The 16,254-nt window shown below is 49.3% G+C and overlaps 7 protein-coding genes across 7 annotated transcripts; 3 read left to right on the top strand and 4 right to left on the bottom strand.

Moving 5' to 3' along the window:
- Positions 1-427: 427 nt before the first annotated feature.
- Positions 428-1,335, top strand: PFICI_08479 (uncharacterized protein; the record flags this gene model as incomplete). Its single annotated transcript, XM_007837060.1, has 2 exons — positions 428-691; positions 745-1,335. The coding sequence occupies 2 exons, from the start codon at positions 428-430 to the stop codon at positions 1,333-1,335; spliced, it is 855 nt and encodes a 284-aa protein (XP_007835251.1).
- A 285-nt stretch (positions 1,336-1,620) lies between these two features.
- Positions 1,621-3,054, bottom strand: PFICI_08478 (Protein btn-1; the record flags this gene model as incomplete). The annotated part of the gene is made up of 2 exons (XM_007837059.1): positions 1,621-2,852; positions 2,916-3,054. The coding sequence occupies 2 exons, from the start codon at positions 3,052-3,054 to the stop codon at positions 1,621-1,623; spliced, it is 1,371 nt and encodes a 456-aa protein (XP_007835250.1).
- Positions 3,055-5,050: 1,996 nt separating this feature from the next.
- Positions 5,051-6,416, top strand: PFICI_08477 (uncharacterized protein; the record flags this gene model as incomplete). Its single annotated transcript, XM_007837058.1, has 3 exons — positions 5,051-5,684; positions 5,763-6,162; positions 6,215-6,416. 3 exons carry the CDS (start codon positions 5,051-5,053, stop codon positions 6,414-6,416), a joined length of 1,236 nt encoding a protein of 411 aa, XP_007835249.1.
- A 650-nt stretch (positions 6,417-7,066) lies between these two features.
- Positions 7,067-7,908, top strand: PFICI_08476 (uncharacterized protein; the record flags this gene model as incomplete). Its single annotated transcript, XM_007837057.1, has 2 exons — positions 7,067-7,657; positions 7,711-7,908. The coding sequence occupies 2 exons, from the start codon at positions 7,067-7,069 to the stop codon at positions 7,906-7,908; spliced, it is 789 nt and encodes a 262-aa protein (XP_007835248.1).
- A 180-nt stretch (positions 7,909-8,088) lies between these two features.
- On the bottom strand, positions 8,089-9,986 carry PFICI_08475 (uncharacterized protein; the record flags this gene model as incomplete). The annotated part of the gene is made up of 7 exons (XM_007837056.1): positions 8,089-8,679; positions 8,734-8,993; positions 9,081-9,239; positions 9,311-9,406; positions 9,457-9,541; positions 9,626-9,711; positions 9,776-9,986. The coding sequence occupies 7 exons, from the start codon at positions 9,984-9,986 to the stop codon at positions 8,089-8,091; spliced, it is 1,488 nt and encodes a 495-aa protein (XP_007835247.1).
- A 1,286-nt stretch (positions 9,987-11,272) lies between these two features.
- Positions 11,273-14,143, bottom strand: PFICI_08474 (uncharacterized protein; the record flags this gene model as incomplete). Its single annotated transcript, XM_007837055.1, has 1 exon — positions 11,273-14,143. One exon carries the CDS (start codon positions 14,141-14,143, stop codon positions 11,273-11,275), a length of 2,871 nt encoding a protein of 956 aa, XP_007835246.1.
- Positions 14,144-15,016: 873 nt separating this feature from the next.
- On the bottom strand, positions 15,017-15,641 carry PFICI_08473 (uncharacterized protein; the record flags this gene model as incomplete). The annotated part of the gene is made up of 2 exons (XM_007837054.1): positions 15,017-15,532; positions 15,600-15,641. The coding sequence occupies 2 exons, from the start codon at positions 15,639-15,641 to the stop codon at positions 15,017-15,019; spliced, it is 558 nt and encodes a 185-aa protein (XP_007835245.1).
- Positions 15,642-16,254: the final 613 nt, after the last annotated feature.

Here is a 16,254-nt window from a genome sequence, read left to right as displayed (position 1 = left end):
CGGAGCCGGTAAAGCGGGTATCACGGCGAAGGGTACTCAAGGTTGCGGAAGTTTCCATTAGCAAAGATGATGCTAGTCAACGTCTATATTGGTCATCGCTTCTTTCATGCTCGCACCGAATGTTCCCATTTTTAGTCATTGGTTGGCTGCTTCTCGTCATGTGCTCGGTACTGGGTAGTTGAAGCGTTGTCTGACCACATTAGACAACTCTTACGAGGGTGATATTATTCCAATATTCTTTTCCCGCGGGGAGGAAGCGAATGGGTGCGCACGTACCATATAGCACGCCATGGAGAATCTTTGTATTGAACGAGTAACCGTTGTGTCCTGTCGTTAGCTTGCTGTTTCTTGTTCGCGAGTCTTGGACACCAGATGCAGTATCTCTCATTCCCACGTAAATCGCGAAGGCTACTCCTAAGCTCGTGATATGGATGGGAATGCGGCACAACGGAACTTTACCATCGACCAATATGTCAATCCATGGATTCCTCGGCCACCTTGGGCTTACCTCCCATATCCGGTGGCTCACTTTCTAGGCTACCGATCGAGCCCGCGCCGCGATGCAGGCTACATTGTCACGATTCTTTGGGCAGCTGTGGGTGTATTCACTGGCTTATTGCTCATCGAAATCACCGGGCGGTATATACCTTCATTTCAACAACACGATGCACCTGTAATCATTGGCAGTTTCGTAGGTGTTGAGACCAAACTCGAAGAGATTCAGAGATCCTGACTATGCCACAGGGTGCCGCAGCCGTCCTTGAGTTTTATGCCATCGACTCCCCGCTTGCACAACCCCGAAATGCTGTATTTGGACAATTACTCGCTTCAATCATAGGTGTCGGTATTCGAAAGCTGTTCGAAAAGGGCGAAAGTTTACAGAATCTCATGTGGCTTGGTGGCTCTGTCAGCTGCGCCTTGGCGACAGCAGTCATGGCACTTACCGGCACGGTACATCCACCTGCTGGTGCAACCGCACTGCTGGCTGTAGTTGACAATAATGTCGCTGCAATCGGCTGGTTCCTTTTGCCAGTGATCCTCCTTGGATGCGTATTGATGCAAATCGTTGCATTATTGCTCAATAATGTCCATCGGCGCTTTCCATTGTATTGGTGGTCACCTGAAGAGGTTGGGTATGGCTGGAGTAATGAAGATTCCAGAGCAAAAGATACAGAGAAGAATGACCTGTGCGACTCAAGTCGCGCCGAGGCTCGAGCATCGCACCACACATTTGTGCAGCTTGTCGTGAGCAGGGAGCATTTACATGTACCAGAGACGGTGTACATAACCCCGGAAGAGTTCGCTGTTCTAGAGGCGTTGAGAGCGAGATTGTGATTCGAATTATACCCAGGTATTTTGGCAAAGTCTCGGCATACAGGTATAATGACTTATCACATTGATAACATCTTCGGGAAAGAAAAACAATGAGTTACCTGCATGTCTCGCGTACGGTTCAGTCCCTCTATATTACATTCGATCATCTTTTAAAAGCGCCACGAAGCCATATTAAACAAAGGTATGACTACTTGCCTTACTTTATTGTGTTCAATTGTGAATGGGAGTCAAGAAAGTGCAAGAGTACAAACAAAACGTAGGCCATACATTGGTCTACAATGCATTCTAGCTAACTTTGATCCGCTTACACCAGTCTCTTCCTTGATTTACTTGATAGTTGCAAAGCCATGGCTCAATCGACATTCCCACGAAACCTGCTATGCATATGCCGGCACTATCACTTACACTTGTTGCTCCAAGACTGAATTCACGTTCAGAAGACGGTACATTTTCCATAATTTCGGCAAACGTATTGACATATACCGCACCACCCAAGAGCCCTTCCCAGAATATCACGATAAACACGAGGTAGACGCTTGGTATGAAGAAGAACAAGGCGTGCAGTGTGAGAAGGACCAGATTTCCGATTTGCAAAAATGACGGTAAATAGAGATGTCGAATCCGTATAATTGCAATCGAGGACCGTGATATGAAGACGCCGAGCTGGTAAAGAAAGCCATACATGGGATAAAAGGCTCGATACTCGGAGAAGGGTGAGGACTCTAATGGGAAAAGCAGAGTTGGCGCAACTCCTTGGTTGATGGTATACTCAGCCACGTATACGAGTAATAATGGCAGCATGTATGGGAAGAACAGCGATCTTGCTCTGCGCAAATGCATATCAAATTTGGTCATACGGCCACCATTTGGGGACGAAAAGGCGGTGGTCATGACTGCCGTCTCAGGGACCAACAAGCTCGTTGCTGCATTGTCTGTTGGAATATCATCGATGTCATCTCGCTCGTGGTCATTCTCAGGAACTGTCTGGTATTCCTTTGCGCCCCGAGCCTCGCGAAGCGGACCTCGCGGCAGAATGACGAAGAAGCTGAGGAGCATGATTATGGGAAGGAAAGCTGACGACAACAAGCTATTTTTGACGCTGAATCCAAACCAAGTGGTAAATGTAGCGTAAAGCCCAGCGCCTACGAGGCCTGCAGCACCCGTTCCACTTCCCCAAGCAGCCAAGCTCATATGTCCATAGTAATGCGTTAAGCCTAGGAAGCTGAGCTCGCCGCCACCGCTTGTCAGACTCGCAAAGACAACCCCGGCCATCTTGAATCCGACCGATTTGTTGGATGGGGTAAGGGCGATGAGAAGCATGCCGAGGGACGAGCCAGTAGCGAAGAATATGACGCGAACCCAATAGGGTACTTTGTGAATAAAGTATGGAGCAATGAGCTTGGTGAAGAAGGATGGCAGTACGTCGGCGAGTAGGACTACGCCCTTGGGTACATCGGAACCAACGAGATCCTGAGCGGCGGACAAGATGATAACGTATAAAACATTGTTGATCAGGCCTGAAAGAAAACCACATTAGCAATCCAGTTGTAGACAGTGAATTGATGGTCTCCGAGACGTACCAAAGAGCCAGAAGGCCACGAGAACAGCATTGTCGGTGCTCTTCAAGATGGCGGTCAGGCGCGCTCGATAGACGGCCCAGGAGGAGGAGGGAGAACCCGGCATTGGAAGAAGGCCGGATGATGACGGCGAGCGAGCCATGAACAAGGGAGCTGAAGAGATTGTTGACAAAGCCCTCCTTATCGCAAAGAGACGAAGTTGGCCTCGACGTCGACGAGAAGGGCTCCGTAGAGCTCGGGGTGACGGTGGTGCAGGCCGAGCGCTGCCTGAATCTAGGGGTCTTGTCGGCGTCGTTGTCGTCGTGCCAGAGACCAAAAGTTGTAGCCGACGGAAATCTCGGTGATCAAGGGAATCAAAGTTTCATTCCAGTTCGCATTGTGTGATGAATGTATCCAGGTAGGGAGACAACATTGAATAATCGGGCATTCGAATGGGAACCACCTATCTGCAAGCCTTATCAGCGCGCGCGCGCGCGGGGCCCATCCATGTGATGGGATGCCCAGGGACTCCAGGGACTCTGACGTCGCTGGGCTGCTACTGGTAGTAATCTGGGTAGGCTCTGAGTAGTAGTGGGGCCTAAAGCGCTTTTCATATGGCGCTCCCAGGGCACCTCATAGTGCCTCAATGCTCTCTTGAACCTTCCAACAACCCATTGGCCATATGGATCTTAACGCATTCAGCCACAACCTAAGACCCATCAACCTAGATGTAGCTTAGGTCTCATTGAGTTGAAATTATAGCTAGGTAGTAGGATCGCAAAGAAACTGATCCTCTTTTTCTTCCCAACCAATGATCGCGAATATCATTAGTGTTACCTCTCGTGATGAATATCTTGCTAGGATGGAAATCTTGCAACGACAGCCTACCTAGTAGATAGGTACCTATCGGCCAACCGTGAACCTATTACAAGTTTCCCTCGACAGCATCGGTAGCGTCGCTTCGGTAGCGTCGCCGTCATGTCCACGTGCGGGGGACTGAACACATGGACCTGACTGGACAGCTGATGCGCACTTTGCAATACCTGTGCAGATCGTGCGATCTCTATCAAGATCAGTCCTGCAGCCAGTAGATCTACTGCCAGGACCGCCAAGTAACCAAAGGGCTTGCCATTATCAGCAGACACGAAACCTCAAATAATAGTAATGGTATGGATACATGTAGAGACAACAAGGAGAGCTGCTCATGTGTCATGTATACCTAAGGAGTCAATATGGGGTAGACTTTGCCCATGTCCAGCCGGTTCGGCATGCTCAGAATTGCGGACTCTTGTCTCATTCGTCTCACTATCATCAACAACAAAAGTTGTAACAACTGATTTCGATACTACATTTCAACGTAGAGTGCTGTCTTACATAGAGACCATACATGATATTATCCCTATTTTTAGAACTAGAATTATTACCTTAAATGTCGCTTGAGTTCAAGATGGGGAAAGATACATGTAAACCCCCCCCCCTCCCCCTCTCCCAACAAAGCCTTACCCGAAATTCTCGATACCTATATCATACCTCCAGCGGCTATGCATGCACGTGAGATTGCATTTCTCGCTGTCTCAGCAAGGTCGCCTCCCATTTGACAGGCCAAAAAATACTACCTGGGACAAAAAGCTCTGGGGACTTTGGAGAAAAGTGCTAGTGGTGGGCACCGCCACTATATTGATCGGCCAATTTCGGTAGCTGAAAACCATTTGAATCATTGTTTTTCCAACGGAGCTGGTCAGCTGAACTGCTCTAACCGTCATAGGATGCGACCTCTGGGAAACCACCAGTGGCCATGCAGATAGTATTGCCCCTCTAGTAGGACCTCGAGGCTGCAGCGGCGGCTGATCGATCACATACGGTTGAGTTGGTGTGACCAGGTCGCATGGCGCAATACTCGTCACGGTTAGCGAAACTGCGATGCACTCCAAGGCTGTCCTTTACATTTCCTTCTTGCCTCTGGCCCATGAAATGAAATGCTTTTCCATTCATACGTACGCGCAACGGCCTACACGACGCCATCAGCTTCTTGGAAATTCAAATCAACTGTCAAGGAATGCTCTTGCTCCCACGTTTTCAGCACCCGCATAAGAACACACATCGGCCACAACTCAGCCTGCTATAGATCAAGCATTAAACAACTGCATTCTTGCGCAATCATGTCACGGCGATCGCGATATCCAGACTCTATGCAAGCTCGCACTCGAACAGAGCGTGGCTTTGTAAAGACAGAGTCAGATCTTTCCAACTACTCGGGTTCTGATTCGTCCAGTTTGCCAAAGTTGCCAACTAATAGTAAACTCAACGACATCTTATCCTACTTTGGATCTAGGAACCCTCTGCCCCGCAGTGTATCCAAGAAGGATACGGTTTGGCTATTTGATAATACTGCCTATCGCAATAGCAAGACTGGGAGATGGGAGGCCGAGTTTGTGTCTGCTGTTTTTGCTCAGCATCCTTCGTGTGTGGTGATCGATGCGGTGACGACCGTCGCCAAAGAGATCGGCCTGGAAGATAGCAACCCCGAGCATGCTACAATCGAAGAAAGGATACTTCCCTTCCTTCAGGACATTAGACCTGGGACCCAAGTCAAGGCTTTGCATGCTGGTAATCTGTCACTCAGCCTAGGTCCTGGGGGTAGGAATGGTATCAGCAACGACATCAAGAAGCTCAAAAACAGTCATGATGGTTCGCTTTTGGTACCGAGCTTCGCTAAAGTCCCCGTTGGTGCCAATGGCCTTCTGGAGATGAGGACTTTCTTTGCCGAGCCAGATGGTTGGGGTGTGATCTCTGGTAGGTTTGACAGGAGGTGGCCTCAGCACGACAAAACCGGAGGCTATAGACACCCAGGGTTCGCTAACACAAGGACAGATATTGACGATACCATCAAGATCACCATGACTTCAGACCCTATCGGAATTCTGCGATCAACATTTGTGGACTCTCCGACTCCTTGCCCCGGAATGCCAGAGCTTTACGAATTTCTTCACGCTACCATCAAGGAGACGTCACCTTTCTTTTATCTCTCTGCATCTCCTTACAACCTGTATCCATTTCTACGGGAGTTTAGAAATGATTATTACCCGCCTGGGACGATCATCTTGCGGGACTCTAGCTTCATGAGCCTTCCAGGACTGCTTTCACAACTCACACTGGGTACTGGGGAGTACAAGGTCGACCGAATGAAAAAGATTCATTCATGGCTGCCAAAGCGGAATATGATTTGTATTGGCGATTCGACGCAGGCAGACCCCGAGTCTTATGGAGAGATGTGAGTTACGAGACTCGATCTTGTGGGTACTCATTACTGACGAAACGAATAGTTACCGAGCCTTTCCTGGCTGGGTCAAGTTGATTCTTATTCGCAAGGTGATTGATATTGCCTCGATTGGCATAGAGGCTAAGAATGAGCCGGAACGGTTCGAGGAGGCCTTCAATGATGTACCACGCGACAGATGGCATGTCTTTGAGGACCCCGCAGAATGTAAATCTATAATCCAAAGAGTTGTGGAGTCGGAGTCCTAATTACTGGGGCTCCTGAGGGCGGACCATTCAGAGGGTGGCACGAAATAGTGGAACAAGCTGGCTTGTACTTCGTACTTTATATTCGTATTATTTGCCCCTTTCCGTCTTAAGGTCTAGGAATGGAGAATGTGGCTGGAAACGGATGGGTTAATTCATTATGGAACTATCGTCAGAAACAAAGGGCCTTGAAATACTCTTACAGAATAGGGAATGTGGCTGTACGTCAAACGAGACCCCTAGATCAAATGTGCTCACTCTGAGAAGCTTTGGGAAACAAACGTAAAGCAGCGGAATCTACCTTTAGAATCTACAAATACATTTGCTTACTAGGTACTAAGGCATTTTGTCATGGAGATAACGTCATTGCTTATTTGTTTGTACGTACTATGCACCCGGGTGCCGGCCGCTTGAACGACGCGACCCCGCTGTGACAGGATAATGGCGGGGAAGTTGTAGGCTATTTTAGCTCCCGAAACTACTAGATACCCAGCCTTAAATAGCTTCGAGGCTCGCCCTCGGGAAATGACGAATCCACGAGTGAGGAAGCAATTTGTTCTCAAGTTTTTCATCAATACCAGCCGCCAAACAAGAGGAGCAAATTGACATTCAGTGAGAATAATCAACGGATATTTATCCAAGATAATCCAGCAATGTCTGAGCCCAAGCGCCAGAAGTCATCCAAGGATGTTCCCTACGAGTTGATCTACTGGCCTGGTATTCCTGGTCGGGGAGAACATGTTCGACTTGTCCTGGAGGAGGCTGGTGCAACATATACGGACACTGCACACATCGAAAACGGTGTCAAATCCGTCACAGCACAGATCGACGACAAGAATGTGGGCGATAATGAGAACCCGCCTCCTTTGGCCCCGCCAATTCTCAGGCACGGGGACCTGACAATATCACAAACACCAAACATACTTCTCTACCTTGGAGCTCGCCTCAATCTGGTGCCCGATCCGGAAGATGACGCCGACGGGCTTTACAAAGTGAATCAACTGGCATTGACTGCTTTGGACGGACTATCCAATGAACCCCATGACTGTCACCATCCTGTGGCGACCGGCCTTTACTACGAGGATCAGAAGGATGAAAGTCTCCGCAAGAGCAAAGACTACGTCAAGAATCGATTGCCCAAGTTCCTAGGCTACTTTGAGAGGGTTATCACCGGAAAAGCAAGTGGCGATGGCCCATGGCTTCATGGTGGAAACCTATCCTACGCTGATCTAGTCTTATTTCAGGTGAGATACAACTTGTTACGAGTGGCAGAGAAGCTTGTGTTGACATTAGTTAGTGTCTTGATGGAGTCAAATTCGCATTTCCAAAGGCCATGGAATCGGCCCAAAATAGCGGAAAATACGACAACGTGTTCAGATTGTACGAGGCCGTGAAGGACAGACCCCGTATTAAGGAATACTTGAACAGTGACCGCCGCCAAAAGTACTCATTGGGCATCTACAGGTACTACCCAGAGCTCGATGTCATTGAGTAGACCGAGAATGGGAAAACATAGATACATAATCGAGAAGGGGCCCTTGATTACTTGCCAGTTTCTCTGCGCTGCGTGCAACATGGGTGAATGCGTTCTTGCGGCCCAGTCAAGTCAGTGTTACTGACCGCTTCGACCCAGCAGATTTGAACTGCCATCGTACAGACTCGGAGAACAGCTTGCTTAGGTAGTGAATCTCCAAGTCGGATGATCATCTCCGAGATTATTCACGTCTTCTCCTTCCAGCCGCAAGTCACGGTCTCCCCGATCTCTCTTCTTGTTCTCAACGCGGACCCCAACATAGAGAACAGTACACGCTCCTGCACAGAGCCATAACATCCCAAGGCTCACTCCATAGCCTGTCCAGTAGAACGGAGCCTCGGCATCGAAGAAAACATTGGAGGCAACAATTCCTCCAAGATTACCAAAGCCCACTTGTGCGGCCGACGAAACAGCCCTTTTATAATGCCCACTTACATTATTTGCGAGCCATGTCAAGGTAATGGGCTGTGTAGTGTAGCCGCCACTCACAACAAGTATCAAGGCAAAGTAACGTACGCCGACAGAAACATGTTGTTGGCAGAGCAGTAGTATGTATCCAACGGTGGCAACCCCGACCCCGATCAACGTGAACGTGTATCTGTGTTGGAGGCGATCGGTCAAGTAAGCTGCTGAGAGACATGCTACTGCCGCCACAACATATATGGGTATTGTTCGCACCTGAGCTGCTGCCGCGGTGAGACCCATCTGCTTCAAAATCGTTGGAATGAAGAACTGCATCAAAGTAAGCTGGGTAGAGGCAATAGAGCAACTGTTTCATGGGCCTACCGATCCAGCATAGCCAGTATTGACCACACCAAAATATGCGACAGTACCGGCATAAATCTTCCAGTCCGTGGCAATACGCTTGGCTGACGTCTTGTCTAGGTGATCCATTCTTGCTTCGCCAGTATCTTGAGCCAGTCTGCGCATGAGAATCTGTCTTTCATCGGCGGACAAGAAACTAGCCGTCTCGGGCCAGTCAGCAATCCACCATTTGGATACACATCCCACCATAACGGTTAACAAACCCTCAAGGATGAATATCCCTAAATTTCATCAGTTAGCCCGCCTTTCTTGACCAGCTGCCCCAAAAAAGAAAAAGAAAAAAAAGAAGAAAGAGGAGAAAAGCTCACATCTCCAGGCTTCATAGCCACCAACTCCACCCATATTCGCAATCGCGAAAGCCAAAAGGCCTGAAAAGGCACCAGCTATGATACTGGCGCAAAAGAATAACGACATTCGCCATTGCAGCTCGTAACGCTTATAATACATGCTGATCAAATACACACATCCTAGACTTGATCAGTATAATGCGAAGATTGACTGCCACGGAACCACAGCCATTCAACATGAACAGACGCACCGGGAAATAAGCCAGCTTCAAAGAGACCGAGCAGAAATCTACAAGCTATAAGCTGGCCCACGTTCCGCGCGAGGCCCTGGCCTACTGTTGCAATACCTGTATCCTTGTGTGAGAATGGTATATTCTTTAGAGTAATGAGCACATACCCCAGAGGATCATTATCACGCTAAGCCATGTAGACGGCGCTGTACGTTTAACGATAATGTTTGACGGAATTTCGAACAGAATATACTACACCACACCAGTCATTGTCAATGAATGGGTTCCAAATGCACTGGTATCTAAGAAATAAGCTCTCAACTTCGTGGGGCATACCGGTACGAAGAAGATGAATAAGGCGATATTGTAGTCGTGGCCGCTCATGTGCAAGTCTCCCGACATGCCTTGGATCCTTGCATTTCCTAGAGGAGTAGATTGAGGCTCAGTTCTATTCAAAGCAAGCCTCAACGCAAGCGACACACTCACCAATATTTGTTCGATCCATGAATGACAGAAAGAAGAGAACTGTAATAGCTGGCAGGACATGTAGATCACACTTCCGGACTAGGCGTTTCTCTGCGTCCGGGTCGAGCAGCGCATGTTCGACAATGTCGTTGTGGTCAGCATCTTTGGGCAACTCAATGTGCTGCGACCCAACCCCGTTGGCTAGATCATTCTTTGTAGGGTGAACCGACATATTGCCTAACGAGACTGTCCAAGGATGACCGGAGGCAGGAGACGATTATAGGATGGACCCTTTGCTTTGAGACTTGATGCCTTATGATGTTGTCACTGGCTTTATATCATCACGAGTTGTGACTCTTATGCAAGGGAAAGCCGATTCCGCATTCCGACTTCCCCGCATCCAAAGTGATTATCACGACAGCGTTGTAATAAGCACGACTTCCCCTTAAGGGATAGAGAGCTTTCCCCCGCATTCTGAGTTGGGGGAGCCCATCCACTAATAGCCGTGACAATCACGGGAATTCTTTTAAGCAGTAATACCCTGCATATTAGCTTCGAAACCTTGAGCTGGACCGCAAGCTATTCGGTTGCTGGACAGCCAAGTGGCGCGCCAAACACACTAAGAACCATGTGGCGAAAGTAGCATGAGTAGAGCGCGTGTCCCATGATCAAGTCGCGGTTCATACTTGCCCTCATTCTATCATATCTAGACCGTATATGATATCTACAGATGTTTCGATGAAAGTCGACTTGAGCAAATCATTCCAGGTCGTCCGTCATGCAAGGCGCCGGATAGCTGCGTAATATGCAGGCTCTGTGGACAAATGAGAGCTGATTAAAATGTCGCCATGCAACCCAATTCCTTATACCCCAAGCATCATCATACATCCTTTTGTTACTGTTTCCAAAGGGATAACGCTGTGTCACGTTCAAATTGGGGGGTTTGGTTGGCTAGTTCCCACGAGAACCTAAGTCTGCGAATTATTGAGCAGCGTTTCTTCGACTTGCTCTCTATTCCGATTGGTTCCCTTATTCTCGGAATCATGGTAAGACAACCATAGATAAGGTTTTATATCATCGTATTCTTGTCTAGCCCATAACAATCGCCTGGCCTAGCCAGCAAAGTAACACGAGCTGTAAAATAGGGACGTTAGCTGCGCAGACTATCTTTAGCTGGAACACAAGCCACATAACTATCGCCAAGCAAGTTCTTGACCAGGCGCACGTTTGTTCAGAGGTGTCGAGTACACTCTGCTGAATATTCCAGGGCAACCATGGTCAACATTTCCTACTACTCAGCACGTACAGAATAGTGTACAAGTAGAAGCAGCCTGTGCGTGGGTGTGCTCATTACTAGCAATCTCAGAGCTTCGGGCATGTTGGGTAATTTCAGGGCAAGAGGATGCAAGAATAAATGGCTAATGATCAAGTCTTTGTCGGATATTGTTTGTAGAAGCCTCGAGTGACTGGTGGGACACAACCTCTTCCCACGTCATGCAGGGGTTTCCCGTGCTTTTTTCATTGTTCAACCTCACGATACAAAACACCAACCAGAGTGCCCCAGTCCTCGCCCCTCTTCAATTTGAACTCGCTCTTCCGGCTCTCAGCTACCAATATTTCGTCATTGCCATTCGCGGTAAAATAAGCAAGGACACCACCTTTACCATCCATGCGCGCCGTCAGTCTGTAGTACTTCTGACCAGAAGAGGTCGTTTTGTTATGCGTGGGGATGAAACGAAGGTCATGCTCGTTGCACCAGTCCTCGACCTCCTCGCGGAATGACTTCTGCGTTGGTTCGAGAGAAGTGGCGGGCATGACAGGCTCTACGACTAACGCTGGTTTCGGTCGGGTCTCTGGTCGGCGCGCTGGTTGTCTCGTAGGCTTAGGAAGTTCACTGATTTTGGCACCAAGTTCAAGCGCGTTGCTGATCATGGCTGTACCACGCTCGAATTCGGCGACCACACTCTCGAAACTAGCAACATCTGCAAGAGCTTCATCTTTCCACCATTCAAACCAGGCACCAATCTCCTCGTAGTTGGCATCCTCGCTCGTAAGCCACTGGTGAAGGACGTCGTGCCACATGGGAAATACCTCGGCAACAATAACCTCAGCGACCATGGATGGCGCGATAATGTCTGTCCACTTGAGAGCACCATTGAGTATAGGAAGATATGGCTCTTGGTCCGATGGGTCGACACGGAAATTACCACGAAGATATTTGGCCATACTAGGAAGCACATGATGCATTACAAGCGGCCTCCACTGATCTTGTGCTTTGGAGGGTCGTAGAACGTCCTTCCATTCCTTCAAGCCAGGGATGACACCCCTTTCAAACTCCCACACATCAACAACTTGCCGGAACTTGCGGCGAACCTCGGCCACGATGCCAGTCCCTCGGGGCTCGAGGTGGTAAGGGGGCAGGTGCTGCAACCAGGGGAACAGCCACAGATGGGGTAGATTATGTTGCTTCTTTTTGGGTCGCCAATTGCTGATTGCGTCACTCAGCCGTCGTACTAGCTGCTCGACCAGCTGCGATCGGACGAATGCTGGCAACAATGGCTCCCACTTGTCAAAGAGAGCGAGCATAGGCTTGGCATCGTACACATCCCAGGTTTGGGCAATTGTTGTAACAAGCTTGGGAAACAGGACTTTGTAAATCATGCTTTCGTATGCCGTGGTCGATTTTTGGTGCTGTCGATGTGTTCCGTCCATCTCATGGTCGTTCCATTTGGTAACTGCGGTTTGTGCTGTCTTTCTTCCCAGCCCGAGGATAGTCATGATGGCTGTGAGATCGTCTGCAAAGTTACCGAGCTTGGGGTCGTCCAATGGCTGCCATCCTTGAACAGCGTCACGTAGAAATGGATGTATAGCTGCAACAGCAACACTGCTGACATCGTCGTCGTCGATATCATGTCCTGCGCGAGCGCTTGTGATTTCTTTAAGCCCAGAAATGACAGGGTCCCACTGTTTCTGACTTGCCGCGTGTGAAATCTTTTCCAAAAGAGAGACCACCAGCTCCATGGCACCAAATGCATTATTGAGCTCGTCCAGTGTCTGTTGACGCTGATGAACTTCCATATCCAGCCAAGCCTTTCTTTCCTCCAATGTCTTCCACTCCTCCACGAATGCATTTAGGTCACGCTGAGCACGCCCAGCGAGCTTCCTAGCCTCAGCCGATTCGAGGACCTCCGTCCCAGCGGTCGGAGTCATTAGGCCGGAACCGGGGGTTAACAGCTTATGCCCAGGCCCAGTCATATCAAGAATTGGGGCAAAGGCATCAGGGATATGTAAGCCGGGGGCCGCCTTCTTCATGTCATTGACCGTTAGATACTTTGTCTTTGGTCGTCGTGGAGTACTGCTGCCGCTGGCCGTGCCACTATCGAGTCCCTTCAGCTTTCTGTCGCGAGCCTTTTTTCTCCTTTTCTTTTCTTCATCTTCCGAGTCAACCACATCTTCACCACGTATGCGCGCTTGACGTTTTTCCTCCTCTCTTTCCTGTTTCGATTTCTCTCTTACAGCTCCCAGGCCGACGCCCTGCGGCCGTAGTGTAGCTTCAATGATGACGTTTCTACCTTGACCCTCTGCACCAAGGCCTTTGCCTTCGACAAAACCCATTTTGGCCAACATCTTTTGCCCAAAACTCATCTTGCTCCCACCTCGACTGTTGCCATTGCCACCAAAGGCGCTCGGTTTAGGTGAATGGGTTGCAGAGGTTGGCTCATTGGCCAGACTAGGTTTGAGAGTTGGCATATTGGCAGAAGAAGGAATAAAACCTCGACCCAAAGGTGCATTCGCATCAAACTTGGAGCCAGTAGTTGGTCCTGCTCGTATTTCGCCGCTCTTCAGAGACGTAGGAGGTGCTGAAGCTTGTACCGGTGGCGTCCAGCCCGATGCTCGTCCACTCGCACCAAAACCAAGCCCAAGCCCAACGGTAATTTCGTCGTCCTCCAGATCGTCATCATCGTCCTCGTTTTGTTCGACATTGGTTGAGGCTTGCTTGGTCATTCCAAGCCCAAACCGAGCCGTTTCGGCGTATTCGGGGTCATCGTCCATGTCTTCATCTTCATCTTCGTCTATATGCTCCCCATCCTCATCCTTTTGGGGACCCGCTGACACAAAGTTCATGTTTTGATGCCGAAGGCTCTTCTTGCTCTTTCCTTTTGGGGCCGGGCGCTCATCCTCGCTATCGGAGCCAAAAATGCCCAAGGCAGCGCTCTCTTTTCCGTTGTTGAACTTGCGGCGCTTGCGAGGCTTGAAGTCATCGAGGTAATCAGAGCGAGGATCTCCAGAGGAGGGATTGAGGTGATCATCGTCGTCGTCGTTGTCCGAATCCGAAGATGAGTAGGCCGCCGCATCTGCCTTGGAAATATTGCCTGAGTAGGGGGCCATGATGAAGCTCTGAATTCTTGGTTCAATCGACACAGATCACGTTGGGTGCGATCGCTCGTGCGTTGCGGTCTCCTTTGAGCAAAAACCGCAATGCGAATAAAAAATTGTGTCCATCAAGATGGAAATGTTGTGTATGCACGTGGAGATGTACCATATGACGAACAAGCTTAGCAGTCAAAAATGTACAGCATCTATGCTACACTGGGGTTGGCGGGTACTAGGCATTTGACGTCGTTGCCTTCCAGGCAGGCGGCATCTTATCGATATGGAAACGCACTGTGCGCGACGCGCTTTGATATGGTGTCAAATCACTGTGCCTCTTCCGCTCTCCGAATTGCGCCAAATATACACAAATCCATGGGGAACATTTGGACTCTCTAGCAGCTTTTCGAGGCATGTCTGTCATTGTATTTTTAACTGGGCAGATGCTTGTAACAAGATCACGTAATCGGATAGAATTCCATATCATAGAAAGGACGCAGCCTTGCGCTTTCATGCTGTATACACAATGCCTCCAATCAAGCTCAGGCGGTTCGTAGAGAATACATGTACTCTGGGTATGAGCGTGCCTTTGCGTGCTTCTATTACCCCCATGTTGCGCCGTAAGCCTCAAGTCTTAAGCCTCACGTTCACGTATTGAACATGTTGGCTTGGTGCTAGTCGTTTTGCAAAGCCGGCTAGTGGTGCCCATTCAGGAAATCTGCTGCACAACATTCAGTGTATACTTTCAAATGTCCAAGTGAACAATAGTGCTCGCGGCAGCTCGTCTGATATGTGGTAGAGGTGTAAACACCTATTTGCCATACCGTCAGTCTTCGCGATCGAGCCAAGTTCCTTCTGGATTGCTGGAGCAGGGTTTCATTTGTGTCTTCCTCATTTCTTGACGCCTGCCATCCAGTCCTTGGAATCCTTGGCGCCGTTATGCGCGCGTACGAACAGGGCTCGTTCCCAAGCCTCTAGGCCTCGCGTAAAGTCTCCTCCTCCCGCTGGGTTGTGGTCATCACTGGCACCGGCTTTTCTGGCATGCAATGCTGTTTCTCCTGCTCTTGTGACAAATGTCCTTCGTAGTACGGCACACATGCCTGGCTCCTCGAACAGATCCAGCATTCGCGTCGCTAGGGCGTAGAAATTATGCGACTGGTCACGGAGGGGCACGGCGCGCGGATCGGCTTTGAGGGCTGAGATGACTTCATTCGAAAGCGTAGCCGGCATGGAAAGGGTGAGAAATGGAGCTGTGTCTTGAGAATTGGCAGACCGGTTAGCTAAAGCCAAGAGCTCAGCAAGCCATAGCGGCAGTGAGACTGCAGTATTCGCCTTCAGCGGTTGTGACGGATTGTTGTCGAGATAGCCCAACTCTGGCACCTCAATCTCGAATTTGCATGGTACTTTCTAGACATCGGCGAAAGTGTCAATTTGGGTAGACCGAGTATTGAGGTTACGGGGAGAGAATTCATACCTCTGCATCCGTGAGGATGGCGTCCAAATCGTAGTAGGACATGCTGAGCAAGCGGGGCCGGCCAAAGTTAGTGATCGCTTTGGTGCTGTGTTCTAAAGACAGTCATTTGATCAGAACAGCTTCAGCTTTGACCCTGGGGTACTAGGTATTGTATGGTTAAACCTCAAAGTGGTTGCTATTATATGTATGTTGTCGACATGAGGTTTGTGAGATACTATGAATGTACCTGGTGGAAGACGCGACGGCTCGACTTGTCGGCGCGCGCGTTGCAACAGGCCTCGAGGAGCAGCAATTAAACCCAGCTTGCCCAGCTTCAGGATTTTTAGTAGTGATCGTTAGTGGGATCGTAGATACCGACACCCGACAGGCGCCTCCACAGTACATCATATAGGCAGGCAGTCTTCAGCAGGAGAACGCACTGATACGATAACGCACATACACCTGCAGTACATTCTATTGCGACATTCGCCCACTGTAATTTGATGATCGGTGGTTGATCGGTCCCATCATACAAACCGCTGTATAAGCTTCTTTCTTACTGGATTAAAAGTTGAAAATGCGCGAGCTGACCAATGATCAGGACATACTCGTCATGTCCCTAATTAAGCTGCACCACCTCAATTTGCCTAGAGTTGGTGCAGTCGTAGCTACCTTG

Source organism: Pestalotiopsis fici (genome assembly GCF_000516985.1).
Source record: "Pestalotiopsis fici W106-1 unplaced genomic scaffold PFICI_Scf_5, whole genome shotgun sequence".
In the NCBI taxonomy this organism is placed as follows: Eukaryota; Fungi; Ascomycota; class Sordariomycetes; order Amphisphaeriales; family Sporocadaceae; genus Pestalotiopsis; species Pestalotiopsis fici.
The sequence above is the reverse complement of the archived record's forward strand: the minus strand, read 5'-3'. Positions and strand labels throughout refer to the sequence as shown.